Below are 22556 nucleotides of genomic sequence, written 5' to 3'. Positions count from 1 at the left end.
TACTGTTTCAAGAATGTTATATAAATGGAATCATATGGTATGTAACCTTCTGAGATTGGCTTTTTTTCACTCAGGATGATTCTCTGGAGAGTCATCCAAGCTGTTGCCTGTGTCAACAGTTCATTCTTTTTTATTTATGTAGTCTGTGGTGTGGATGTATCATAATGTGTAATGTAACCATTCACCCACTGAAGGACACTGAGTTGTTTCTACTTTCTGGCTATTACAAATAAAGCCGCTATGAACATATATGTATAGGCTTTTGTGTGATCATAAGTTTTCATTTCAGGAAAAATGCCCAGGAATGAAATTTCTAGGTCATATGATAGCCACATGTTTATTTTTTAAGGAGCTGCTAAAATGTTTTCCAGAGCAGCTGCACCGTTTTACATTCTCACCAGCAATGCATAAGTGACCCAGTTTCTCTGCATCCTCGCCAGCATTTGGTGTTGTCATGATTTTTCATTTAGCCACTCTGACAGGTGTGTAGTTATTTATTGCAGTTTTAATTTACGTTTCTCCAATGACTAATGATGATGAATATCTTTTTATGTGCTAATTCATATATCCTCTTTAGTGAAATATCATTTCGTGTCTTTTGCTCGTTTTCTAATTGGATTGTTTGGATTTGGGTTTTTTCTTTTTCTTTTTTTTTTCCTGTGAGTTCTGAAAGTTGTTTATGTATTCTTTTCTAGCCCTTATTAGATATATGGTTTTATATTTTCTCCTAATCTGTAGCTTATCTTTTCCTCTTCTTAGCAGGCTGTTTCACTGAGTAACTGTGGTTAGTTTTGATCAAGTCCAATTTATAAATGTTTCCTTTTATAGATCGTGCATTGGGTGTCAAGTCTAAGAATTCTTTGCCTAGCCCTAGATCCCAAATATTTTCTCCTATGTTTTTTCTAAAAATTTTATAATACATATTACATTATATATTTAAGTTGATCTATTTTGAATTAAGTTTTATGAGATGTGAGATTTATATTCGAGTTGGTTTGGTTTTTGGCCTATGGATGTCCCATTGCTCCAGCAACAATCATGGAGAAGGCCATCCTTCCTCCATTGAATTACTTTTGCTTCTTTGTCAAAATCAGTTGGGCATATTAATGTGGGTCTATTGTGAGGTTTTCTATTCTCTTCCGTTGATCTATATGCTCGTCTCTCTGCCAGTACTACACATTCTTGGTTATGTAGCTGTATAATAAGTCTTGAAATTGGATATACTGATTTCGCCAACTTTATTCTTTTTTCTAAATTCTTTTAGCTAGTCTAGTTCCTTTGCCTTTCCACACAGATTTTAGAACGATCTTGTCCATATTTACAAAAAGTCATGCTGGGATTTTGACGGGAGCCGTGTTAAACTTGTGCATCAGTCTGTGGAGAGCTGACACCTTCACTGTGTTGTCTTCTGATGCGCGAACATGGTATATCTCCCCATTTGCTTAGATCTTTGCTTCCTTTCATTAGTGTTTTGTAGTTTCAGCACGCAAATCCTTACAGCTTTATTAGATTTACACTGAAGTATTTAATTTGTTTTGCATGATTGTAATGGTATTGCATTTTTAATTTTGGTGTTTGCATACATTTCGGGTATACAGAAACACAATTGATTTTTGTATGTTTATCTCTTATCCTATGAACTGTTGAACTCATTTATGAGTTCTAGGAGGTTTTGGTTTTATCGTTGTTTTTGTAGATTCCTTAGAATTTTCTACATAAACAATCATGTTGTGTGAAAACAGGGACAGTTGCTTTTTCTTTCTGATCTGTATCCCTTTTATTCCCTTTCTTGCCTTATTGCACTGGCCAGGACTTCCAGTACTACATTAAAGAGCAGTGGTAAGAGTGGGTATCCTTTCTTGTTCCTAATCCTGGGCAGACAGCATGCAGTCTTTCACCTTTAAGTATGATGTTAGCTATAACCTTTTTTGTAGATTTTCTTTATGAAGTTGAGGAAGTTCCCTTCTATTCCCAGTTTTTTGAGATTTTTATCATGAATAGATGGTGAATCTTGTCAGATATTTTTACTGCATCAATTGCTCTCATGAGGTGGTTTTTCTTTTTTATTTCCAGTAATTTTATTGCAATCATAATGGTTTATGACATTGTGTAATTTCGGGTGTACATTATTGTTTATCAATTTCTGAACAGACTTCATTGTGCTCACCACCAGTAGTCTAATTTTTGTCTGTCACCATACATATGTGCACCTTTACCCTGTTAATAAGGTGGATTACATTGATTAATTTTCAAACATCGAACCAGCCTTGCATCCATAAAGGAAGCCCCACTTAGTCATGGTGTATAATTTTTATAAGTTGCTTAGTTCTATTTGCTTATATATTGTTCTCTCTCTCTGTGTATATATATATATATACACACACACATATATATGTATTTTTTTTTTTTTTGGTGAGGAAGATTGGCCCTGAGCTAACATCTGTTGCCAATCTTACTCTCTTTGCTTGAGAAAGATTGTCGCTGAACTAGCATCTGTGCCAGTCTTCCTCTATTTTGTATGCCTATTTTGTGGACGCCACCACAGCATGGCTTAATGAGTGGTATATAGGTCCAAACCCAGGATCCAAACCCGTGAACCCTGGGCTGCTGAAGCAGAGTATGTAAACTTAACCACTACACCAGTGGGCTGGCCACTATTGTTCTATTTTTTTGTATGTACATTCATGAGAGTTATTGGTCTATAAATGGTTGGTTTTTGTGTTTTTGTTTTGTTTTGTTTTTTGTACTGTCTTTAGCTTGTTACAGTGTCAGGGTAACACTGGGTTCATAAAATGAATTGAGAAGTGTCTCCTCCTTTTATATGATCTGGAAGAAATTGTGTACATTGGTGTTATTTCTTCCTTAAATGTTTGGTAGAATTTCCCAGTGAAACCATCTGGGCCTGGAGATTTCTTTTTTCTGGAGTTTTAAACTTACAAATTCAATTTCTCTAACAGTTAACAGGACTATCCAAATTATCTATTTCGTATTTGGTTCATTGTGATAGTTTATACTTTTCAAAGGATTGGTCCATTTCATCTAAGTTGTCAAATTCTTGTCTGTAGAGTTGTTCATAGTATTTCCTCATTGTCCTTTTGATGTCTGCAGGCTCTGTAGTGATTGCCCTATTTCATCCTTGATATTGTGTCTTTTCTCCCTTTTGTTTTTCTTTGTTAGTCTTGCTAGAGATTTGATTGATCTTTTAAAGGGACCAGCTTTCTTTTCATTGATTTTCTTTTTTCTTCTATTTTAATTTCATTGATTTCTGTTCTTTGTTATTTCCTTCCTTCTGCTTGCTTTGGGTTTATTTTGCTCTTCTTTTTCTAGATCCTTGAAGTGAGAACTTATATCATTCATTTGAGACTTCTCTTTTCTGATGTCAGCATGTGTGCTATACATTTCCCTCTCAATGGTGCTTTAGCTGTGTCTCCCAAATTTTGATAGGGCATATGTACATTTTCATTAATTTCAATGCTTTTTAAAAAATTTCTCTTAAGACTCCCTCTTGACTCCTGGATTATTTGGAAGAGTGTTGTTTAGTTATCAACTGTTTGGAACTTTTTCTCTTATTTATTTTTACTTTGATTCCAGTGGTCAGAGAACACATTTTGTATGATTTCAATTCTTTTCAATCTGTTGAGGATGTTTCATGGCCTCGGACACGATGGTCACCCTTGGCATGTGTGTTCTCAGGGCACTGGAAAAGGGTGTGTATTCTGCGGTTTTGGGTGGAATGCTCTATAAATGTCAGTCCTGTTGATTGATGGTGTTGAGTTCTTCTGTATCCCTACTGACTTTCTGTCTAGTTGTTGTATCAATTATCGAGAAAGGGGTGTTGAAGTCTCCAAATATGATTGTGGATTTGTCTATTTCTCCCTTCAGTTCTGTCAGTTTTTGCTTCATTTATTTTGTGGTATATTTGATACATACATATTTAGGATTGCTATATATTCTTGGCGGATGTAACATCCCTCAGTGTCTCTGATACTTCTCTTTGCTCTGAAGTTAACTTAACCCGATATTAATATAGCCACTCTTGTTTTCTTTTGATTAATGTTTGCTTGATATATCTTTTTCTTTTCCTTGACTTTCAACCAACCTATATCGTTATATTTGATGTGAGTTTCTTGTAGATAGCATATAGCTGGGACATGATTTTTAATCTACTCTGTCGATTTCTATCAGTGTAATTATTAATATGCTTGGGTTTAACTCTGCCATTTTATGTTTTGTTTGCTCTGTTTTTCAGTTCTTGCTTTCTTTTTCCTGCCTTCCTGTGGGTTACTTGAACATTTTTTAGAATTCCGTTTTGATTTATCTGTAGTGTTTTTTAGTGTATCCATTTGTATAGCTTTTTCTAGTGGATTCTATAGGCATTACCTTATATATACATAATATATCACAATCTATTGGTGTTGAAATTTTGCCAGTTCTCGTGAAATGTAGAAAGTTTACCACCTTTTACATCCCTTTACTCTCCTCCATTTATAATATAATCATCTTAAATATTTCCTCTAATATAAATTTAGAACCATATTAGGCAGTGTTATAATTTTTGCTTCAACTGTGAAATATAATTTTAAAAACTCAAAAAGAAAATGAAAAATTATTTACTAAGATTTTTACTCTTTCTGTTGTTCTTTCTTCCTTTTGATGTTCCAATGTTCCTTTTTTTATACAATTTCCTTTCTTTGTGAGAGAAATTCCTCTAGGCATCCTTTTAGGGTAGCTCTGCTGGGGACAAATTCTCTTAATTTTTCCTCATCTGAGAATGTTTTTATTTTCTCCCTCATTCCTGAAGGATATTTTTGCTAGACATTGAATTCTGTGTTGATAATTCATTTCTTTCAGTGCTTGAAAAAGGTTGTGCCACTTCCTACCAGCCTTCATGGTTTCTGGAGAGAAATATGCTATAATTTGCATTGTTTTTTCCCCTAAAGGTAAAGTGTCATTTCTCTCTCTCTCTGCTTTCAAGATTTTTTTCTTTGTCTTCAGTTTTCAGAAGTTTGACTATGATACGTCTTAGTGTGGATTTCTTTGACTTTATCCTGCTTGGGATTAACTGAGCTTCTTGAATCTTTAGGTTTGTGTCTTTTGCCAAATTTGGGAAGTTTTCAGCCATTATTTCTCTGAGTTCTTCCCTGCCCTGCTCTTTTTCCTCTCCTTCTAGGACTCCAGCGACATGATTGTTACATTTTTTGTTCCACGGATCCCTTAGGCTCTGTTCTCTTTTTCTTAGTCTGCTTTGTCTCTGTTTAGACTGGCTAATTTCTATGGTTTTATCTTCAAGTTCACTAATTCTTTTCTCTGCCCCCTACATTCTGCTGTCAAGCCCATCCACTGAGCTTTTTATATTGGCTATTATATTTTTCAGTTCTAACACTTTCATTTGCTTTTCTTTATATCTTTTATTTCTTAGTCAAGACTTTCCCCTTTTTTTCGTTTGTTTCAAATGTGTCCCTAGTTGGTTGTGGAAGCATATTTGTGATGACTGATGTAAAAATATTTGTCATGTAATTCGAGCATCTGTGTTATCTCAGATTCTACTGATTGTGTTTTTTCCTCAAGTTGAGCTTTCTCTGGTTCTTGGCATGACAAGTGATTGTCTATTGAAACCTGGATGTATTAGATATGAGACCCTGGATCTTATTTAAAGCTCCTGTTTTAATGGGCTTCCTCTGACGTTGCTCCAGCAGAGGAAGCAGGCAGGCACTGCCTTGTTACAGCCAGGTGCGGGGAGAAGCCCGGGTTATTTGTGTGGCCTGTAATGACCGCAGGAGTGGTGGGACTCCTAGTTCCTGGTGGTGGGGGTTGGGAATTCAGGCTCCTCCCTGGTCTCTACTGTGAGGGGAGCAGCTTGGATGGTGGTTGGTGGATGGAGATGGAAGTCCCAGCTTCCATCTGAGACCATGCCTTCTCTGATACCACCAGAGGTTGAGATGCTTCATTACAGACTCCACACTCAGCCTTGTCTGGCATGCGGTGGGGGGTTGTTACCTAAAAGTTTTCTGTCTTGCTAGTCTACCCCTTACCTGGTCCTTTTAAAGAGAGTAGGCTTTTGCTGGGCTTTTTTTGGTCCACTTGTTTGTGTTTTCATGTTGTTGGGATATTTTAGGTCAAACAGAAAAGCCGGTGTTAGGGCTACCATAACAAATACACAGACTGAGTGGATCAAACAACAGCAATTTATTTCTCATGGCTCAGGAGGCTAGAAGTCCAAGATCAAGGTGTCGGCAGGGTTGGTTTCTCCTGAGGTCTTTCTGCCCGGCTTGGAGATGACTGCCGTCTCACTATATCCTCACACGGTCTCTTCTCTGTGCACATGCTTCCCTGGTGTCTTTTCCTCCTCTTATAAGGACAACCGTCTTCTCGGTTTAGGGTCCCATAGGGTCCCACCGTATGATCTCCTTTAACCTTAATTACCTCTTTAAACGCCCTGTCTCTAAATGTAATCACACTGGGGATTAGGGCTTCGACAGAAGAATTTGGTGGGGAGAGGATACAATTCAGTCCGTAACAGCCAAGGGACCCACCATCACGTTGTTCCTTGGGTTCTGAGGTCCCTAGCTGCTCTGCCCTCCTCTCTCCATCTTTCAGAGTCTTCCTACATTTTTTTAAAATGTAGTGCCCAGGGCTTTCAGTGGGAGGAATAGGGAAAGGTCCACTTGATCTTCCCGGAAGCAGAAGTCCCTCTCTCTTGGCCTCTTCAAAGAGGCTTTTGTAACTCAAGTCAAAGCAGTTCTGATTTGCAAGACCAAATTTCACTGGGCAAGAAATGCTTGTGTTGGAATTCTCATAGCCTCTGGGGACTGGGCGCATAAAGATTACCCTGTATGCCATAGAATAGAGAATATGTGCATGATGGCAGATTTTCCTCCCAAAAGAAAATATGACCCTTCTTATGGGGAGGAAAGATGCTCAGATGGGACTGACAAAGGTTTAGAAGCTCTCAGCCTCAGAGAAGGAGCCCGGTGCCTCCATCTGCCTGGACCATGTGAGGCAGGACAGTAGAAATCTGACTAGGCATCTTCCCAGGGAATAGATCAGAGAGGGCAAGTGTCCTAGAGAGGGCTGTGTGTGTGTGTGTGTGTGTGTGTGCATGCGCGTGCACTGGTGAATGTGTGGGAGAGCAGCTCCGGAGAGTTCTGCAGCCCTCCAAAGGCAGAAGTGCTGCATTCATTTCGTCTTTGTTCATCTTAGTCACAGTGTGTAAGCTTTCCACCTCTAACAGAAGCTCCTGAGGCCTCCAAGGCCTCGTGGCCTCTGGAATTTCTGCATCATCAAAGCTGCCAACTCCCCAGGCGTGGGTGGCAGGGCCAGCTCCTCCTATTACTCAACTCCGACTTCTCACTATTAAGCAGGGGCTCCTTGAGGAAGATGGATTTACCCCATTAAATGAGCCTCCGTGTGCTCGATGAGGATGTCACAAGACAAACGGCTCCCGCCGCGTGCCTGCAGCCCACCGCCCCGAGTTTCCATTACATTTGGGCCGGAGTCATGGTGGATGAGTTTGGGTGTAGTTCATTTTCTGCCTTACACGATAAACTTGTCAGCATCTGACCGATCAGCTACTCATACGCAGGGCGTTCATTTGCAAGGCCACCTGGCACCCAGCTCTGCTGTCCTGCTCCCATTTCACTGTGTCTAATGAGCCAGGTCCTGGTTCCTGTTGGTTGGTGCAGAGCTGCGGGGCCTTGCATGACCTGCATGCGGCGGTGATGGCTCAGCCCCTCCTCAGGGGTCCCTCTCTCCTGCCTGGAGGTGGCTGGGGCCTGATGCCCGGGGAGCTGTCCTTTTTTGCTGCCAGCCTCGAGTTGCCCAGCTGGGAAGGAGAGTGTCAATCTTCTACTTTCTTGCCCAGAGGTTGCATCAGGCCTGCTCCCTAGCCTCCTGGCTGGACAGGCCTGCTGTGGGCTTCCTGGGGAGCTGCGGCTTTCTCGCTCCACACTGGCCTTGGGGCTGTTTCTAAGGAAAGCTTGGTGTAGGCAGATACCAAGCCTGGGCTCTCACAGCTCACCGAGGTGAGCTCAACAGGGCCAAGGTGTGCAGCATTGGGGCTGCCCATGGCCCCTTGGCCAGGCTCCAGGCCCACATCCTCCTTAAGCTGCTAGACATCCTAGACTCTGCTCTGACCATATCAACCTCTACCCATGGTCCTTCAGTGGCTCTCTGGTGTGGCTAGATGAAGGCCACATTCCCGAGCCTGCCATTCACGGCCCTTGTTGATCTGCTCCCCGTCTGGGCATTGTGGTCGGCTGCCTGGGATCAAGTCCAGCTCCCTCCATTTATGGGATTACCTCAGGCAAGACATTTAGCTTCTCTGCTCCCCCCGTGAATGGGGATGATATTAATGCCTATCTCATATTCATCAATAGGAGTGCCGAGATGGATGCCTAGCACAATCTGAGTGGGAGCCCGACAAAGGTTAGCGAAAAGCATCCCTTCACTGTGTTCTTCCAGCCTGGCCTAGATCCTGCATGCCTGCACCCGGAAGCTGGGGTCAAACTGCAGCCTGGGGGGGTCTGCTCACCCACAAACTCCACCCGCAAGCTTAGGTTTCTACTCCCCAGCTCTCAGAGCCTTTCCCCACACTGTTATCTTCCTCCTGACATGCTTCTCCCTTCCTCTCTGCCTATTTGAATCTGACCCAGGCCTGGCCAAGGCCTCCCCGTGCTTTGAAGTCACTGGCCAGCCTGGGAGCCCAAAGGACCCCCCAGAAGAGCACACAGTGGAGGGCGGGGCACCATGGCAATTGGCAGGGACTCCTACCGGAGGAGAGAGCGCCAGGGCTGAGAGCCCTGCAGAGAATAAGAGATCCCTTCCCTGTGTCCATCTCCTCCCCACCCTTCACCCTCCCATCCCATGAAGCTCCATGCCCTGAAGGTAGTGGTTCTCTGACACTTGAGGGGTCGCAGACCTTTCCTATTAGCCATCTGGGCTCCCTTTCTGAGCTGTGCACACAGATCTCAGCCTCGCCTGTCCATGCACACTCAAGTCCATTGCCAGCCGTAGACCCTTTCCTGTGCCCACTTGGGCTGGAGACCCAGGTCCCACCCTCTGCGAGCTCACGGGCATGGGGGAGGGGACCAGATCAGGGCTCTGGGAGCTGGACTGGCAGTGACTGCTTGAAGCATGGGCTCTGGGGACAGTGGTGGGGTCACGCCCTCTACAGTAGGAGGCAGTGTGTGTAGGAGGGGCCGGTCCACCCCTGGGTTCGGGTGCTATGTTAGGTCGTCCTGGTGGACAGAGCAGCGGCTCCTCGTCTGCACTGAGCAGGTGGCTGAGCTGGCGTGCTCCGGGTGTGAGGAGGCTGGAGGGCAGAGGCTCCGTCTGGGCTGCTCCCACCCGTGCCGGGGGCAGAGCCAGCACCATTAGAGGATTAGGGAGCTTGGGATAATTTTACGAGCAGGGCGTTGATAAGAAGAGCAGGAGAAGGGCCCCGTTCTAGGGGACAGCCTGTGCTAAGGTGAGGAGACGAATGTGCACAAGTGTCCAGGGAGTAGCAGGAGGCTGGCGGGAGCTCCAGGCAGGGACTCAGGGAAGGTGACCCCGGAGGTGAGCCGTGGAGCCCAGAGGGCCATGTTTAGAAGTTTGGATCCTACCTCGTGGGCAGTAGGAGCCGTTTCAGGTTGAAGAGGGTGGCGCGGTGACTGCACCACACTTAAGGAGCAGAAGGAAGGGGAATTTCCCCAGGGCCGCGACTGGGTCTCATTCACCTTTCAATCCTCAGAACGTGGCCCAAAGCCCTGAAGTTGATCAGCCAGGAAAGCCCAAGAGGCCGTTCCGAAGGCGATGAGTCATCCCGGCCCCACAGGACAGTCCAGAGTGGTCCTAAAAGTACACTGCTCTCCTAACCCTAATTCTAGACAGGAAGGGGAACGGATAACCCCAGAATGGGCTGGCTCGCTGGTCCCCCTCCTTCCCAGAGTAGAAGGCCTGCTGTGAGAGACACCTCCTTCCCCGAGGATTTGCAAGAAGTGGGAGGAAGGCGCTGGGTGAGTCCTTTCACGTGAGGATGTGTGGACACCTCTCGGGAAGCTGGAGAAGCCACCTGACAGAGCAACGTACAGCACAGGTGGTTTTAGCATCCGTGAGCTCAGCAGGTGTCGAGGAGACCTGGGGTGGGAGGGTCTTAGGGATCGCCCCACTCCAGGCTGACTGCACCAGGAGAGGGAACTAGCCATGTGCCCAAGCAAGGGTGCAGCCCAGAGAGGCCAGGGCGAGCGGATGGGACATCACCAAGGGCCACCCAGGTCCCTTGCTGGACAGAAGGAAGGATGGGGGAGCTCCTGATGTGGTTCCCCATGGCAGCATCAGGCCCTGCGTGGACTCAGCCTCCCACTGACTGGGGAAGGTGCTGCTGTGCCTGGTTCCAACCCACGGGTAGGACCCGGCTGGTGAACAGAGGCTGCGGGCGATCCTGAGCCTGCTCCCACACATTCCCTGGACTTCAGAAGGCAGATTCCAGACAGACGTGAGAGACGGTGGCCCAAGTCTTGGCTTGATGCTCGGGAAGAACAGAAGCCTCTAGAACTACAGGCTCTGAAAGGAGGAGTTCGGATTCAGCAGTCACTGGGATCCCAGTGGGGAGGGGAAGGGACAGGAGCTGAGGGGTGCATGTGGCTGCACAAGCAGAGGGCTGTGTCCCAGGCTCAGAATCAAGGGGCACAGAGCTGAGGACAGGAAAGAGAAGGGCCAGCACTCAGGACCAAGGACACCCAAGTGCCTGCCTTGATGCTGGGACAAGTGGGAGCACAGTGGTGGGGGGGAGGGCTCAACTGTCATCTCAGAGGGATCCTCAGCCCCGAATGTGTCTATGTGATGACAAGAGTAGCCCTCTGAACAGGGACCTGGAATTTAGATAATTGCAGGGGCCAAGGGGCTGAATAAATGAGAGAGGACTGTGGCAGAGCAAGGATGCAGCCTCTCAGCTCCAGCTAATTCCTGCAGTGTGAGGGCGTGAACCTGCCACCCCCAGACGGTCCTGGCGAGGATTAGATTTGGCTACATGTGACAGAAAACCCAAAATAATAGTGGCTTAAAGAAAATAGAAGTTTCTCTCTCTCTCATGTATACCAGAGGTGAGGCGGCCAGAGCTGATACCTGGTGGCTAGGGGTTCCTCCATCTCATGGCAAGAGTGTAGCCCTCATCCTCATGGTCTAAAATGGAAACTAGAGCTCCGGCCATCACACCTGTGTTCCAGGCAGCAGGATGGAGGAAAGTGGGCAGAAGGGCAAAGAGCAAATGTTAATTATCTTTAAGGAGTTTTCCAGGAAAACACTGTCATATAATGTTTCTAGATCTTGTTGGCAGAATTTAGACCGTAGCTGTAAGGGAGGCTGGGCAAGGTGGTTTTAGTTCCAGTTGTCCCTGTGCCAAGCTAAAAGCCAGGTGTTCTATGACTAAAGGGGGAACGACTATTGTGACACGCAACTAGCGATCTCTGCCACACAATGCCCCTTTGCCTCCAAACACCACACAGCCCATCTTCCCATGCAGAGAATACCCTGGAACTTGGGGGCGGGGTGGGTAACCCTGCCCTTCATCCTGTTACAGCATCCAGCCCAGAAGTCTGGATCTCTGGGCAATGCACAGCCTTCACCATTGAGTCCTGATGCCCACGCCATGTATGGGATGGCAGAGAAAGAACATAATCGCCCAGTAAACTCCTGACTGGCAGACGGGAAACACAGCTGCACCAGGGCGGCCATGATGAGGTCCCGCTGGGCTGGCTGCGTGGGCCTCCCCGTGCTGGTGGAGGAAGCTGCCTGGGGCAGCTCACAGGGCCAGCCCGCCTCTATTTGGGGAGGAACCCCATGGCCAGTGCTCCCTGTGAAGAACTCAAGCTCCCTTAGTAACACGTCTCCTGCACAATTCTGTAGCTTTTAGCCTCTTTGTCCTCATGGATTCCACGGGCCTGGAGCAGCCCCAGTGGGCTCATCTGGCTACAGGTTCGGGGCAGCCTGACCCTTCCATCTACCCTCTACCCTCTGCATCAGAATAACTGCTGGGGCGGCGGGGGGACGGGGGGCACAACCCTCTTATTCTCATACTGCAGATTTTCATGTGAAACTGACTAATTTTAAAATGTTGGCAAACGATGTTTGAAAATTATAGTTCAGGACAAATAAACATGCCTATGTGCCAGACGTAGCTCTTGGGTGCCAGAGGGGGGGTGCTGTTGGATGGGGAACAGGAGCTCCTCCCCCACATAGTCTGGCCTGAGGGTCTCATGTCCCTCATGTGCGTGCAGAAGGCCCTGTACGAGCCCCCTTCATCCTGGCAGACAGGACCAGTGACCACACATCTGGGGGCAGAACTGGCCGCAGCGGGAGGGCGGGCCTCTTGCAGGGACCCTGAGGGTGAGCTGGCCCCTGGGGTTAGCACAGAAGCTCAGGGCAGTCTGGCTGACTTCACAGCCACTGGGGTGGCTGGAGGGGTCAGGATGGGCTCAGGATGGGGATGTCCTACGTGTAGGCATCTATGTGGTGTGTGGGGCTCTGCGGAGTGGATCCCAGGTGCAGGGCAGGGCAGGTGCTAAGCCTTGCTTGCCTGCCCTGCAGACTCCACCAACCGGGACTCGCTGGACATGATTGAGCGCAGCGTCTGCCTGGTGTGCCTGGATGCCCCGGGAGGCGCGGAGCTCAGCGACACCAACAGGGCTCTCCAGCTCCTTCACGGCGGAGGCTGCAGCAAGAATGGGGCGAACCGCTGGTATGACAAGTCTCTGCAGGTGAGTGTCCCCACGGCATGGCCTGTGACCTGAGCTGGCACGTGCTCATGTCCAGCAGGCTCACTCACTGGCCTCTGCTGCTCAGGATGCTGCATCTGGGGCTGACAGAGCTGAGGGGCTAGAGATGTGCCATTGGGGTCAGCCCCTGGACCGGCCAGAACTCTTCTCAGGAGCAAGTGGCCAAACCCAAGTCAGGTTCCGTAACCTTCCTGCAGCCTGTGCCAGGCCTGGGGGGCCTCCGGGTCAGACCTGGGGCTCACTCCCCATCTCCCGCCACACACAGAAAGGTGGGGGCATGCCAGGGGCTCCCACTGAACAAGTCCTCCACACGTTCAGCAAGAATCACGTCTGATGCCCAGACATGTCAGCCTTTCTGAACTTCCGTCACCCTGGCCTGGCCATTTCGACACACCTCCTTCCACCCCTGAGAAGTGGGACAGCCCAGCATCTCCACAGAAGAAAAGTCGTAAAACGAAGCAAAGCAATGCACATATTTTTCATTCACGTGACATCAGGCCAGAAACAAGACATTCATTTTCGGCTGCAGAAAAGTACTCATGCAGTTGGGGATGAAGTCAAAGTTGAGCCGTCCGTCCCCGTCCCTCCATCCTTTTTGCCCCAGCATGCCAGTCCTGGATCTAATCTTGTTTGTTTTTAAAGCCACTACACTTTCACAATGTCCATATTAAACAGCAGCCAACAATCTCTGTGCCTGGGGCTAGCATCACTCACACTAATAAGCATTTCTAGGCAACATCGCATTTTTCTCTTCTCTGGCCCCTACGTTCTGCAGGTTATCCTTTTTATTGGTTTGCATATTGATTCTGCTATTTCTGATGAGTTCTCTTGCTGCTGCGCTGGCTGTTTCAGCCTCCACCACTGGTGCTAATGGCTTGTAATCTTTCACAGAGCAGCTGTGGGAATGAAATGATGTAATGGATGTACAGGACCTGAAACATAGGAAGCCTTGGTAGCGGTTTTTAAAACCCACTGTTTCCCTCTCCTCCTTTTAGTGGCAGGGACAGAAAAGCATGAACACGTGAATGGGCACAGCCCTCCCCTCCCCCTCAGGTGGGTGACTGTATGCACCTCTGGGCTCTTTTTGCAGGCAGGATGGGTGATCAGATAAGCTGAGAAGCCAGCAGGCTCCATGGACCTGAATTGAAAGGATTGAGAGCTAGTCTCAGGATGGAAAGGCGGGGGACACGGAGGGGTGAGACAAAAGAGCCTGCCAGGGTGGAGGTTTAGAGAAACCCTGTCGGAAGTTTGTTTGAAGAGTGAGAGTAAAGATTCAGACAACAGACACATTATGTGAGAAAGCAGGCAAGGCACGCTGAGAGCCAGCTCAGGCGTGTGCCCTGTGTTACGGTGCCTGGAGAAGGTTTCATAAAGGTTTCGAGAGCTTGCTGTTTGTTTGTTTCTGGGTGGTGCGCCTGCATCTGCTGGGTGCGATTCTGTGCAGGGATGGGCTACAAGGCAGCCCCACTTTATTTGGGTGACATCTGAAGAATCGCATCTCAGTCTTCTCATCACTAGCTCCCAGTACTCTTGTACATACTGGGCATGTCCCTTTCCCAAGTCAGCTGAACACAGCCTTTGTAAAGTCATTAAAAAAATCGTAAGTCATCTTTATGGCTTCTGCAGATCTTTCCTGTACCTTCTCTCCAATGCTCGTATCAATTCTGTGAGCTGGGCCTCATTGGATCCAATTTAAATGAGAGTCAACTGAAGCCAGAGAGTCGAAGCGTCTTGTCAGAGCTCTCCCAGCTGGCAAGTGGCAACGGCAGAACCGGAATCCCGGTCCCTGACTTGAAGCCCAGGTGGCAGTTAACGGGGCATCCTCAGTGGATCTTTCCTTCACTCCCATCAAGGGATATTCTAATTCTCCCCGGGAATCTGCACACCATCCAAATTGAACTGTCGTCTTTTATTCACTCATTCAATAAACTTATTGAACACCTACTTTGGGGTGGACTGGTCTAGATCCTGGGAATAAAATCAGTGGTTGCATCCGTCAGAGTCCTAATGACACAAAGCAGTACAGGACGGCGGCCTGATGCACTGTGAAGGGCTAACAAGCCGAAGGAGCTCACCCATGACCTGCCAGTTGTGCCCAACATCGGCATGGGCACTCCGGAATCATGGGGCTGCTTCAGCTGGGGTCCTCTGGGCTCCACCTTCACTGCCAAGAGCATTTGTGGGAAGGTGGTCCCACAGTCTAGAGCCATCTTGAGGCCCCCATATTCTCAGGCCGTGGCAATCACTGACAACATTCTTTTCAGGAGATGATGTGCTTTGCTGTCCTCGGAGGAGAGGTCCTCCTGAGAGGCCAGGGCGCCCGGCCTGGAGCCAGGAGGCTGGTCTGAAATGCTGACCCTCCGAGGGGCCGGCTCACCTCTCTCTTGCTTATTGCAGTTTGTGGTGGGCCGAGACGGCACCTGCGGCGTGGTGTGTGAGCACTCCCCGTTCGACGGCATCGTCCTGGTGCAGTGCACAGAGCATCTGCTCAGGCACATGTGAGTCTGGGGGCGGGGTCCCTCCGGAGCAACCACCGGAGGCAAAGATGACTCCCAAGTGGCCACCAAGCCAGGCCAAGGAAACTTTGGGTGGCCACCGGGGAGGGGGGGGGGGTGCAATAGTCTGGAAAGCGTGTTAGCAAAAGATGGATTTCAAAACCATCAGACGCTTTGTTGACCATGGATAGAAGGGGCAACAGGTTTGGGGCAGGCGGGCAGAGGTGGGCAAAGAATTCCCGGCTAGAAAGGAATGGCTGCTTTGGTCCAGGGAAGCCCAGATCGATACCTATTGCTCACCCCGAGTCAGGGCTGGGCCAACCGTTGACCAGCACAGAGGGGAGGTCTCTGAGCTGCATCTCTTTCCATCCCCTGGGGCTGGGTCTCTCTCCCTTGCTCCCAAGCTGGCCAGACTGAGTGCTTCTCTGTCCCTTCGACATACCAGGTTCCTTCCTCCATTCACGATTTTGCTCATTCTCTCCTTCTAGAATCTTCTCTCTGAATCTAGGTTCTAAATCTCTTCCATGATTTAGGAACTCTTTAGAATCACTGAAAACCCCAAACCAGCCCCCATAGACAGAACAACACAATTTGCTTCTTAATTTCTCTTCAGGTGTCTTATAAGTGTTAGGGGTGTAACATAGTCGAACGGGAAAACGTGAAAAGAAATATTGGGCTTTGGAGTCAGGTGGAACTGGATGGAATCCTGGCTCTGCCACTGACTAACGGGTGGCCACTCTGAGCCTCAGTCTCTTCATCTGTGCAGTGGGTCAGGGGGCAGCTCATACCCACTGAATCTGCAACAGCTAAGATGACTGCAGAGGACAAAGAAAAACACTGCCCCCAGCCCTCCAGCTCTTAGGGCCACAGGAGGTCTCCTCTTTGTGCCTGCAGGATGCAGAGCAGCAAGAAGCTGGTCCGAGCTGACTCCATCAGCGAGCTCCCTGCCCCCAGGAGGCTGAGGTGGAAGTGCTCCCCAGAAATTCAAGGCCTCTTAGCCTCCTCAGCAGAAAGACTTCAACGGTAAGGATAAGCCCAAATCTCCTTTGGGGTGCTGCTCCGGGGTCCCCCCGTGCCCACCCCAACCCCCCTGCGCCCACTGATGAGGCAGCTGGAAGCTTCTGAAGACTCCAGCTCCTCTGCCTCTCCTCGCCCGCCCCCACCCCCTCATGGAAATGGAGTCAAACTAGAGGGGAGTTATAACTCTCAGGAAATAACCTTGCCGAAGTATCCATCATTTCCATAAAATGCAAACGTGCAGCTATTTTTTTTTCACGGTTTCACCTGACTGAGCAGAGTCAAGGGGGGAACCAGCCCCTGCTTTCAGGGAGTAATAAACAGCTGGTTTGAATAGGTCATTTGAATCCAAGCTATTTCCATTTGGTTGAATTTACAGTGCAACGTGACAAGAAGGCCTCTTTCCCCAAGGGGAGGGGGCAGCTCAGGCCCTAACGGGACCAGGTAGGAGGGCCAGGGACAGGTGTGGGCCCCTTGGGTGGACCAGCACTGGTGCAGTGGCAAAGTGTGGTGAGAGCCATGGGCTGGCAACTAGATCTGGACCCTGGTTGTTCACTCCCTCATTCAGTAAGTGAGCATGAGTTCATTCATTCATTCATTCATTCATTAACCATATGCAAAACTCTAGTGTGTGCCAGGCCCATGGCAAGGCTCTGAGGACACACAAATGGATGTGCCATGGGGCCTTCCCTCTACACATTAGTGGAGGAAGTGGACCCCTGGGCCAAAACAGATGTGATGCAGTAAGTGCCAAGATGAGAGCAAGGCATGCAGACCTGACCCCACAGAGGACACAGGAGCTGAATTCTGCCAGGACATTGAGAGAGGGCTTTACAAAGAGAGGCCTTGAAGGATGGATAAGAGCTCGTGGTGCAGGCAGCTGGGGAAGAGGCAGAAAGATAGCTTGTTCCAGCTCGTACAGGTTCATGAAGGATCCAGGCTGGTTTGGAGACCAGCGAGTGAGAGAATGGCCAGAATCGGGGCACTGAAGGGAAGTTGGGCCACACTGGGCAGAGTTTTGCTGTCTTCATGTTAGGGGACCCAGCAGCCGTCCCCCCATGGTGAGGAGCCCCCGGAGGATTTTGTGTAGGGGGTCTTGGGAGCCAGTGAGGAGACTGTGAGAACAGCGCAGGTGAGCGGACAGAGGGTGGCCAGGCTCGGAGGGTGGGGTGGGTCCACTGAGAGCTACTGTGGAGGGTGACTGCTGTGGGGGGAGTGTGAGAGGCCAAGGGCACTCATCTACGGGGCTACATATCATAACGGGGCTGATATCTTGAGCTGATAAGCAGGCCGCTAGGAGAGTGAGTGGGTGGGCTGCTGAGCCCTGGGTGGAGGAAGGTGCCCACTCAGCTTCAGAGATGCCAACAGGCCCCATGTGACCCTGAGGTCCTCTTTAAAAAGGGGGAGAGGCAGACGAGGCTTGGGTGGGGAAGCACGAGGAGGCTCAGTGGTCTTGAGCTGCCCATGGAAGCAGGTAGGGTCTGAGTGGGCAGAGCTGGGCAAGAGCTTTCCAGGTGGCTGTGGTGACCACGAGCTGAGCCTGTCCGGGGACAGTGGGTCAACAGGCTGCACTGAGCGGTGAGTCCCCTGGGTCCCCAGACCCTGACACAGCACCACTGAGAGCTGAGCTCACATGAGGCTGGAGGAAAACTTCAAGGAGGGGCAGGGAGGGAGTGTATGCGTCCTGTGGGTGGGGGACCACAGTGCCCACTCAGGGGTCTGCGCTCACACGCAGCTCCTGGACAGATGGTGTGGACCTTGCCAGATGTGGCTCCAGCGGGTGTCAGCCTGGACCCCAAACTCATTATGAAGAAGAAAACTGGGCGGTATTGCTGGGGGGAGAGCAGTAAGCAAGGATCTCAGTGTAGACGGGGAATCCTCCTGTTGCTCTGACAATGATTCGTAGGCAGCAAGCCCTGGGCATATCATGGGAGGCTCAGCAGGAGTTTCTGGGTAAAAGAGGTTTTCAGTCCCCTTTGCTGTGATGACGGTGACCAGCGGCCAGGCTCCAGGCCTTTCTCCCTGCAATACGACAAGGATGAGCCTCAGCAAGAAGACACGGCTTGCAGCCATCTGAGAAACAGGCTTTTCCCTAGGCAGAGGGGTTTGCCGCATCTGGCAGGATGGCCAGGATGCCCAAGAATCCATAGGGATGCCAGACACACCTTCCCAAGCAGGTCGAGTAAATGGCCTCGTTAGCGCCTGCTTCCGTGGGCAGTGGCTTCTAGGACTTTGTTTGTGGGCAGGGACCTTCCTGTTCATGCAAATGTCTCTCATGCCCCCTTGTCCCTCCCTGCAGCCAAGCCCCGCACCCGCACCCCCCAGAGCAGGGCCACCACCCTGCCTGGCCAAGCCTTACCTTCAGCTCAGAGTAGCCCTGGTCCGGCATGCCCTCTGCCACTTCCATACGTCAAGGCTTGTCTCTGACACCCCAAGACGTTCCCGGAGGGCAGGGACGATGTGGACTTCTGGAGCACTGGGACATAGACCAGGCTGGAGAGACTTGGTCGGACTCTGTGGTGCATGCATTCTATTTTGCAGGCAATGACAGCATCTTATCCTTTTCTTCCACAGCATAGTAAAGAATCTCGACTTCACTGTTTCTAAGTTTGACAACTACGGGAAAACCTTCATTAAGAAGCAGAAATGCAGCCCCGATGCCTTCATCCAGGTGGCCCTCCAGCTGGCCTTCTACAGGTGAGCACTGTCTGCTGACAGAAGGACTCTGTGCCAGGTGGGCTGACTGATGAGCTGCTCTAGATTCTAGAGTCCAGAAACATCCTGGAGGGAGGGATGGCTTCCTGTGGGCCCAGAGGATGGGAGGATGACCAGGGCAGGCTGCATGGAAGGAGATGCTGCCTGAACTGGGTTTTGAAGTGTGAATCCAACCTCAGAAGAGAGAAGGAAGGATGTGGCAATGGCCCAGGGACACAGAGCAGGAATGCCAGGCTGACGAGGTCCAGGCAGACGATGGGGACATCCAGTTGAGGAGGCTGCTCTCCCTCCTGATCTCCTCCAGGCCATCTGGTCCCCTATAGCTGTGACCTGTCCTCCCCAGTCTTCCAGGCCTTGATTAAAAAATGGAACTGGCATCCTCCCAGTGGGTCAAGTCAAAGATTTTGGACTCATCCTTGATTCATCCCTGTCTTTCATCCCCCACGCCACATGTCAGTTCTCCAAATGTCTCTCAGAGCCATCCTCTGTCTTCCGTGTCCACCACCATCGGCCCCTCCCAAGTCCCCGTCGTCTCGTGCTTGGTCAACTGCAGCATTTGCTCCCCAGGGGTCTCTGCTTCCACTCTTACCACTATAATCCCATCTTCGAGAAGTGTGAACTTTGAAATATGCAAATCACGTTCTATCACTTACCACTTCGAACCCTCCCAGGAGTCCCCACCACGCTTAGAACAAAGTCCAGGCTTAGAAAGTCTCCCTGGGAACTGGCCTCGTCAGGAGCCCTCCCCCCAGGCTCTTTCAGCCTCCAGACCTTTGCTCTGGCTGTGCCTCTGTCCACCCGCTGGTCCCCACCACTCCACATGCCAGCTCCTCCACTGCTTAGGTGTTAGCCCTCAGAGGCCTTTCTTGACCCCCTTATCAAAAGCAGCCCCCGGCCCCTTGACCCCCAGTTCTCCATCATGCCGCATTGCCTTCTCTTTTTCTTTCGTGCTAGTGGTCATTCATGTGAACTGCTTTGTCCATTGATTTGTTGACTTACTTTGTTTTCTAGACTGTCTTCCCCAAGCATGACACTCTGGGTGCCTCGCATGCCTGGCACAGAGTAGGCATGAGGGACTGAGTCACTGACATGAGAAGACACTACAGGACTTTTAGCCGGGGGTGGCACGGTCAGGTCTATGGTTTAGAAAAATCTCTGTAGTGGTGGCTGTGTTGGGGGAGGGGTGAAGAGTAGGGGATGAAGGTTGAAGGCAGGGTAGGGAGTACGACTAGCCTTTTGTAGGAGGCTAAAATGCAAATACAAAGCAGATCTTCCTCAAGACAGGCTGGCTCCTGTTGGTTCCAGAGTTCCAGAAGCGACAGCTCATAAACTGGCATGGGCAGTCAATAGCACAACCCCGCCAGCATCTGCTTTTGGTTTACAACATCTCGGGGGGGGGCATTGCAATAAAGCTGGGGTGAGGGGGTCTTACTAACGAGCAGGCAGCACCTGTGAGGGCACAGCATCCCAGATCCCAGTGTTCCCCTAGGGACCGTAATGCCCATGGAACGGAGTGCAACCACTCTGAGTGTCCATCCCGTCAGGACTCCTTGCAGGAGGCTGATGTCCCCCGACATGGGGTGTGTGCTCATCGCAGGGTCACCAAGACCTCGCTGGCATTGAGCTGTGGCAGACCCTAGAGTCTGAAACGGCGGTCAGTGCCATTCTGACACTCAGATGGCATGTGGCTGAAATGGGCCAGGAGGTCAGGGTCCTGCTGGAGCCACAAGCGGAGACACTGCTCAGTGAGCACTTCAGAGCTTCAGATCCAAAGCCAAGGGGGGCAAGTGGACCCTTCACAGAGCACCCCTTCTCCCCTCCAGAGATCTTTGCTGTCCCTGGACATGGCCAGAGGCTCCTGGGCTCATTAAATAGCCAAAATCAGAGCCAAAATCGGATCTGCTTCCCATGGAGAACATTCTTCAGAGTCTAAGCCATGACGAATTTTTTAAAAATCTGCTCCTAGATTCAGCAGAAACCTGGAAACTGCTCATGTTGGGGTTCATCAGTAACCAGCCCGTAATGGCGTCTACTTTTGTGCTCAGCGTGGTGCTTGCCTCCAGGAGCCATCGAGATATGGTGAATGAGCTCCCTGCCAGAGCCTTGGGAAAATGAGAAATAAGCGTACAGGAAGTTTATCCACTTACTCCCCAAGCAATACACTTCCAAGCCCTGTGCCGAGTCAGACTTGGCTTTCCTCCTCCCGGAGCTCCCCCAGTGTGGGAGAGGCACGCCCTGAAAAGGCCAAGATTCGCGGCCACGACTTGCTGTGTGTCTTTGGGCTGTCACTGCCGTTCTCTGAGTTCTGTCTTTCCCCTGCCCCACCCCCAACACCAAGGACTTTACTGACTGGTGAGAAAGGTGTGTGCCAGCCAGATGTGCAAACGTAGGGGTGCTCACTCAGTTCACATGGTTAAGAAAGAGACTTTCCCTGGCTGGTGGAGGGAGCAGCCAGTCCTGCTCTGGTCACAGATATCAGGGAGAAGAGGCACAGCCAGGGGACCCACGGGTCTGTTGGAAGTCCAGCTGCCTCTGGACGGGGTGCCCGTGCAGTGGTTTACCCCCATGACCGTGGAGGGCCCCATTCCTGCTTCCATCCGTAGGTCATACTTGAATTGTTTTAAATAAAACAGGATTCTCTCAGGGATGCGAATGATTAATTACACAACTCTTCCATTCTGTGCTATTCATCAAATGCTCATTGGGTCTCACAGAAAATTCTAGATTTTCCACCGGGTTGGGATTTTTTTTAAAAAGCTACCAGTCACTTCTTTATTTTCTATCCACGCAGCATCACCAGTGTAGGAAAGTGTACATATCTCTTCATATTAGAGACGCCCCAAGATTCGTCTCTGAGAAATCTCCCCTAGAATTCTATTAACATTAAAATGAAATACTGTCCTAAGTCAAGACAGGACTGCAACAATAAAGCGTGCTGAAGCGATTTTTCTTCCCGCGTTTATGATTCCCTGAGAATGCATCACCATTTGCCATCCATCCTCCATCCTACGCAGGCTCCACAGGAGACTGGTGCCCACCTACGAGAGTGCGTCCATCCGTCGATTTCAGGAGGGACGGGTGGACAACATCCGATCGGCGACTCCAGAGGCACTGAGCTTCGTGAAAGCCGTCACTGACCGCAAGGCTGCCGTGCTGGTAAGTCCTCCTCCGTCTGGGTCTCAGCTGTGAGCTGCCCGTCTGGCTGGCTCCCTGACAACCGGCTCCCTTGGCTTCTTTGTCAATGAGCAGCCCCTTGCAGCCCCGTGTGCTGCATCTCTGGTCTGTTCTCAGGATTCGGAGAAGCTGCTGCTCCTGAGGGATGCCATCCGAGCCCAGACTGAGTACACCGTCATGGTGAGTGACCTGTTGGCACCTCTCACTTGAGCTCATGACTGTGGGCTGAGCCCAGAGCAGGGTCTGCAAGAGCAGGGCCCCAGCACAGTCCGTGGGTGAGACCTGGGCCACCACCTGCCCAGCGACTTGGGAACATCACCCTGCCTCTCAGAGCCTCCTTTTTCTTATTTTTAGAACCCAGGTAACACACTACTCCTGCTTTTTACATGAACTTTTACAAGAA

At 49.8% G+C, this 22556-nt stretch overlaps 1 protein-coding gene across 2 annotated transcripts in view; it reads left to right on the top strand.

The window, feature by feature from the left end:
- The window catches only part of CHAT (choline O-acetyltransferase), a 55832-nt gene that overhangs the window by 24139 nt on the left and 9137 nt on the right, over positions 1-22556 (top strand). For both annotated transcript variants that reach the window (XR_011496497.1, XM_044759320.2), the window contains exons 8-13: positions 12565-12734; positions 15150-15250; positions 16142-16270; positions 18839-18961; positions 21994-22135; positions 22271-22333. Coding sequence is in view for 1 of the 2 variants with exons in the window: in XM_044759320.2 (XP_044615255.2) it covers positions 12565-12734; positions 15150-15250; positions 16142-16270; positions 18839-18961; positions 21994-22135; positions 22271-22333 (728 nt within the window). In the remaining variant the exon portion in view is untranslated. The remainder of the gene's footprint in view (positions 1-12564; positions 12735-15149; positions 15251-16141; positions 16271-18838; positions 18962-21993; positions 22136-22270; positions 22334-22556) is intronic.

This window comes from Equus asinus, chromosome 2 (assembly GCF_041296235.1).
Source record: "Equus asinus isolate D_3611 breed Donkey chromosome 2, EquAss-T2T_v2, whole genome shotgun sequence".
Taxonomy (NCBI): domain Eukaryota; kingdom Metazoa; phylum Chordata; class Mammalia; order Perissodactyla; family Equidae; genus Equus; species Equus asinus.
This window is presented reverse-complemented; position numbering and strand designations above follow the sequence as displayed.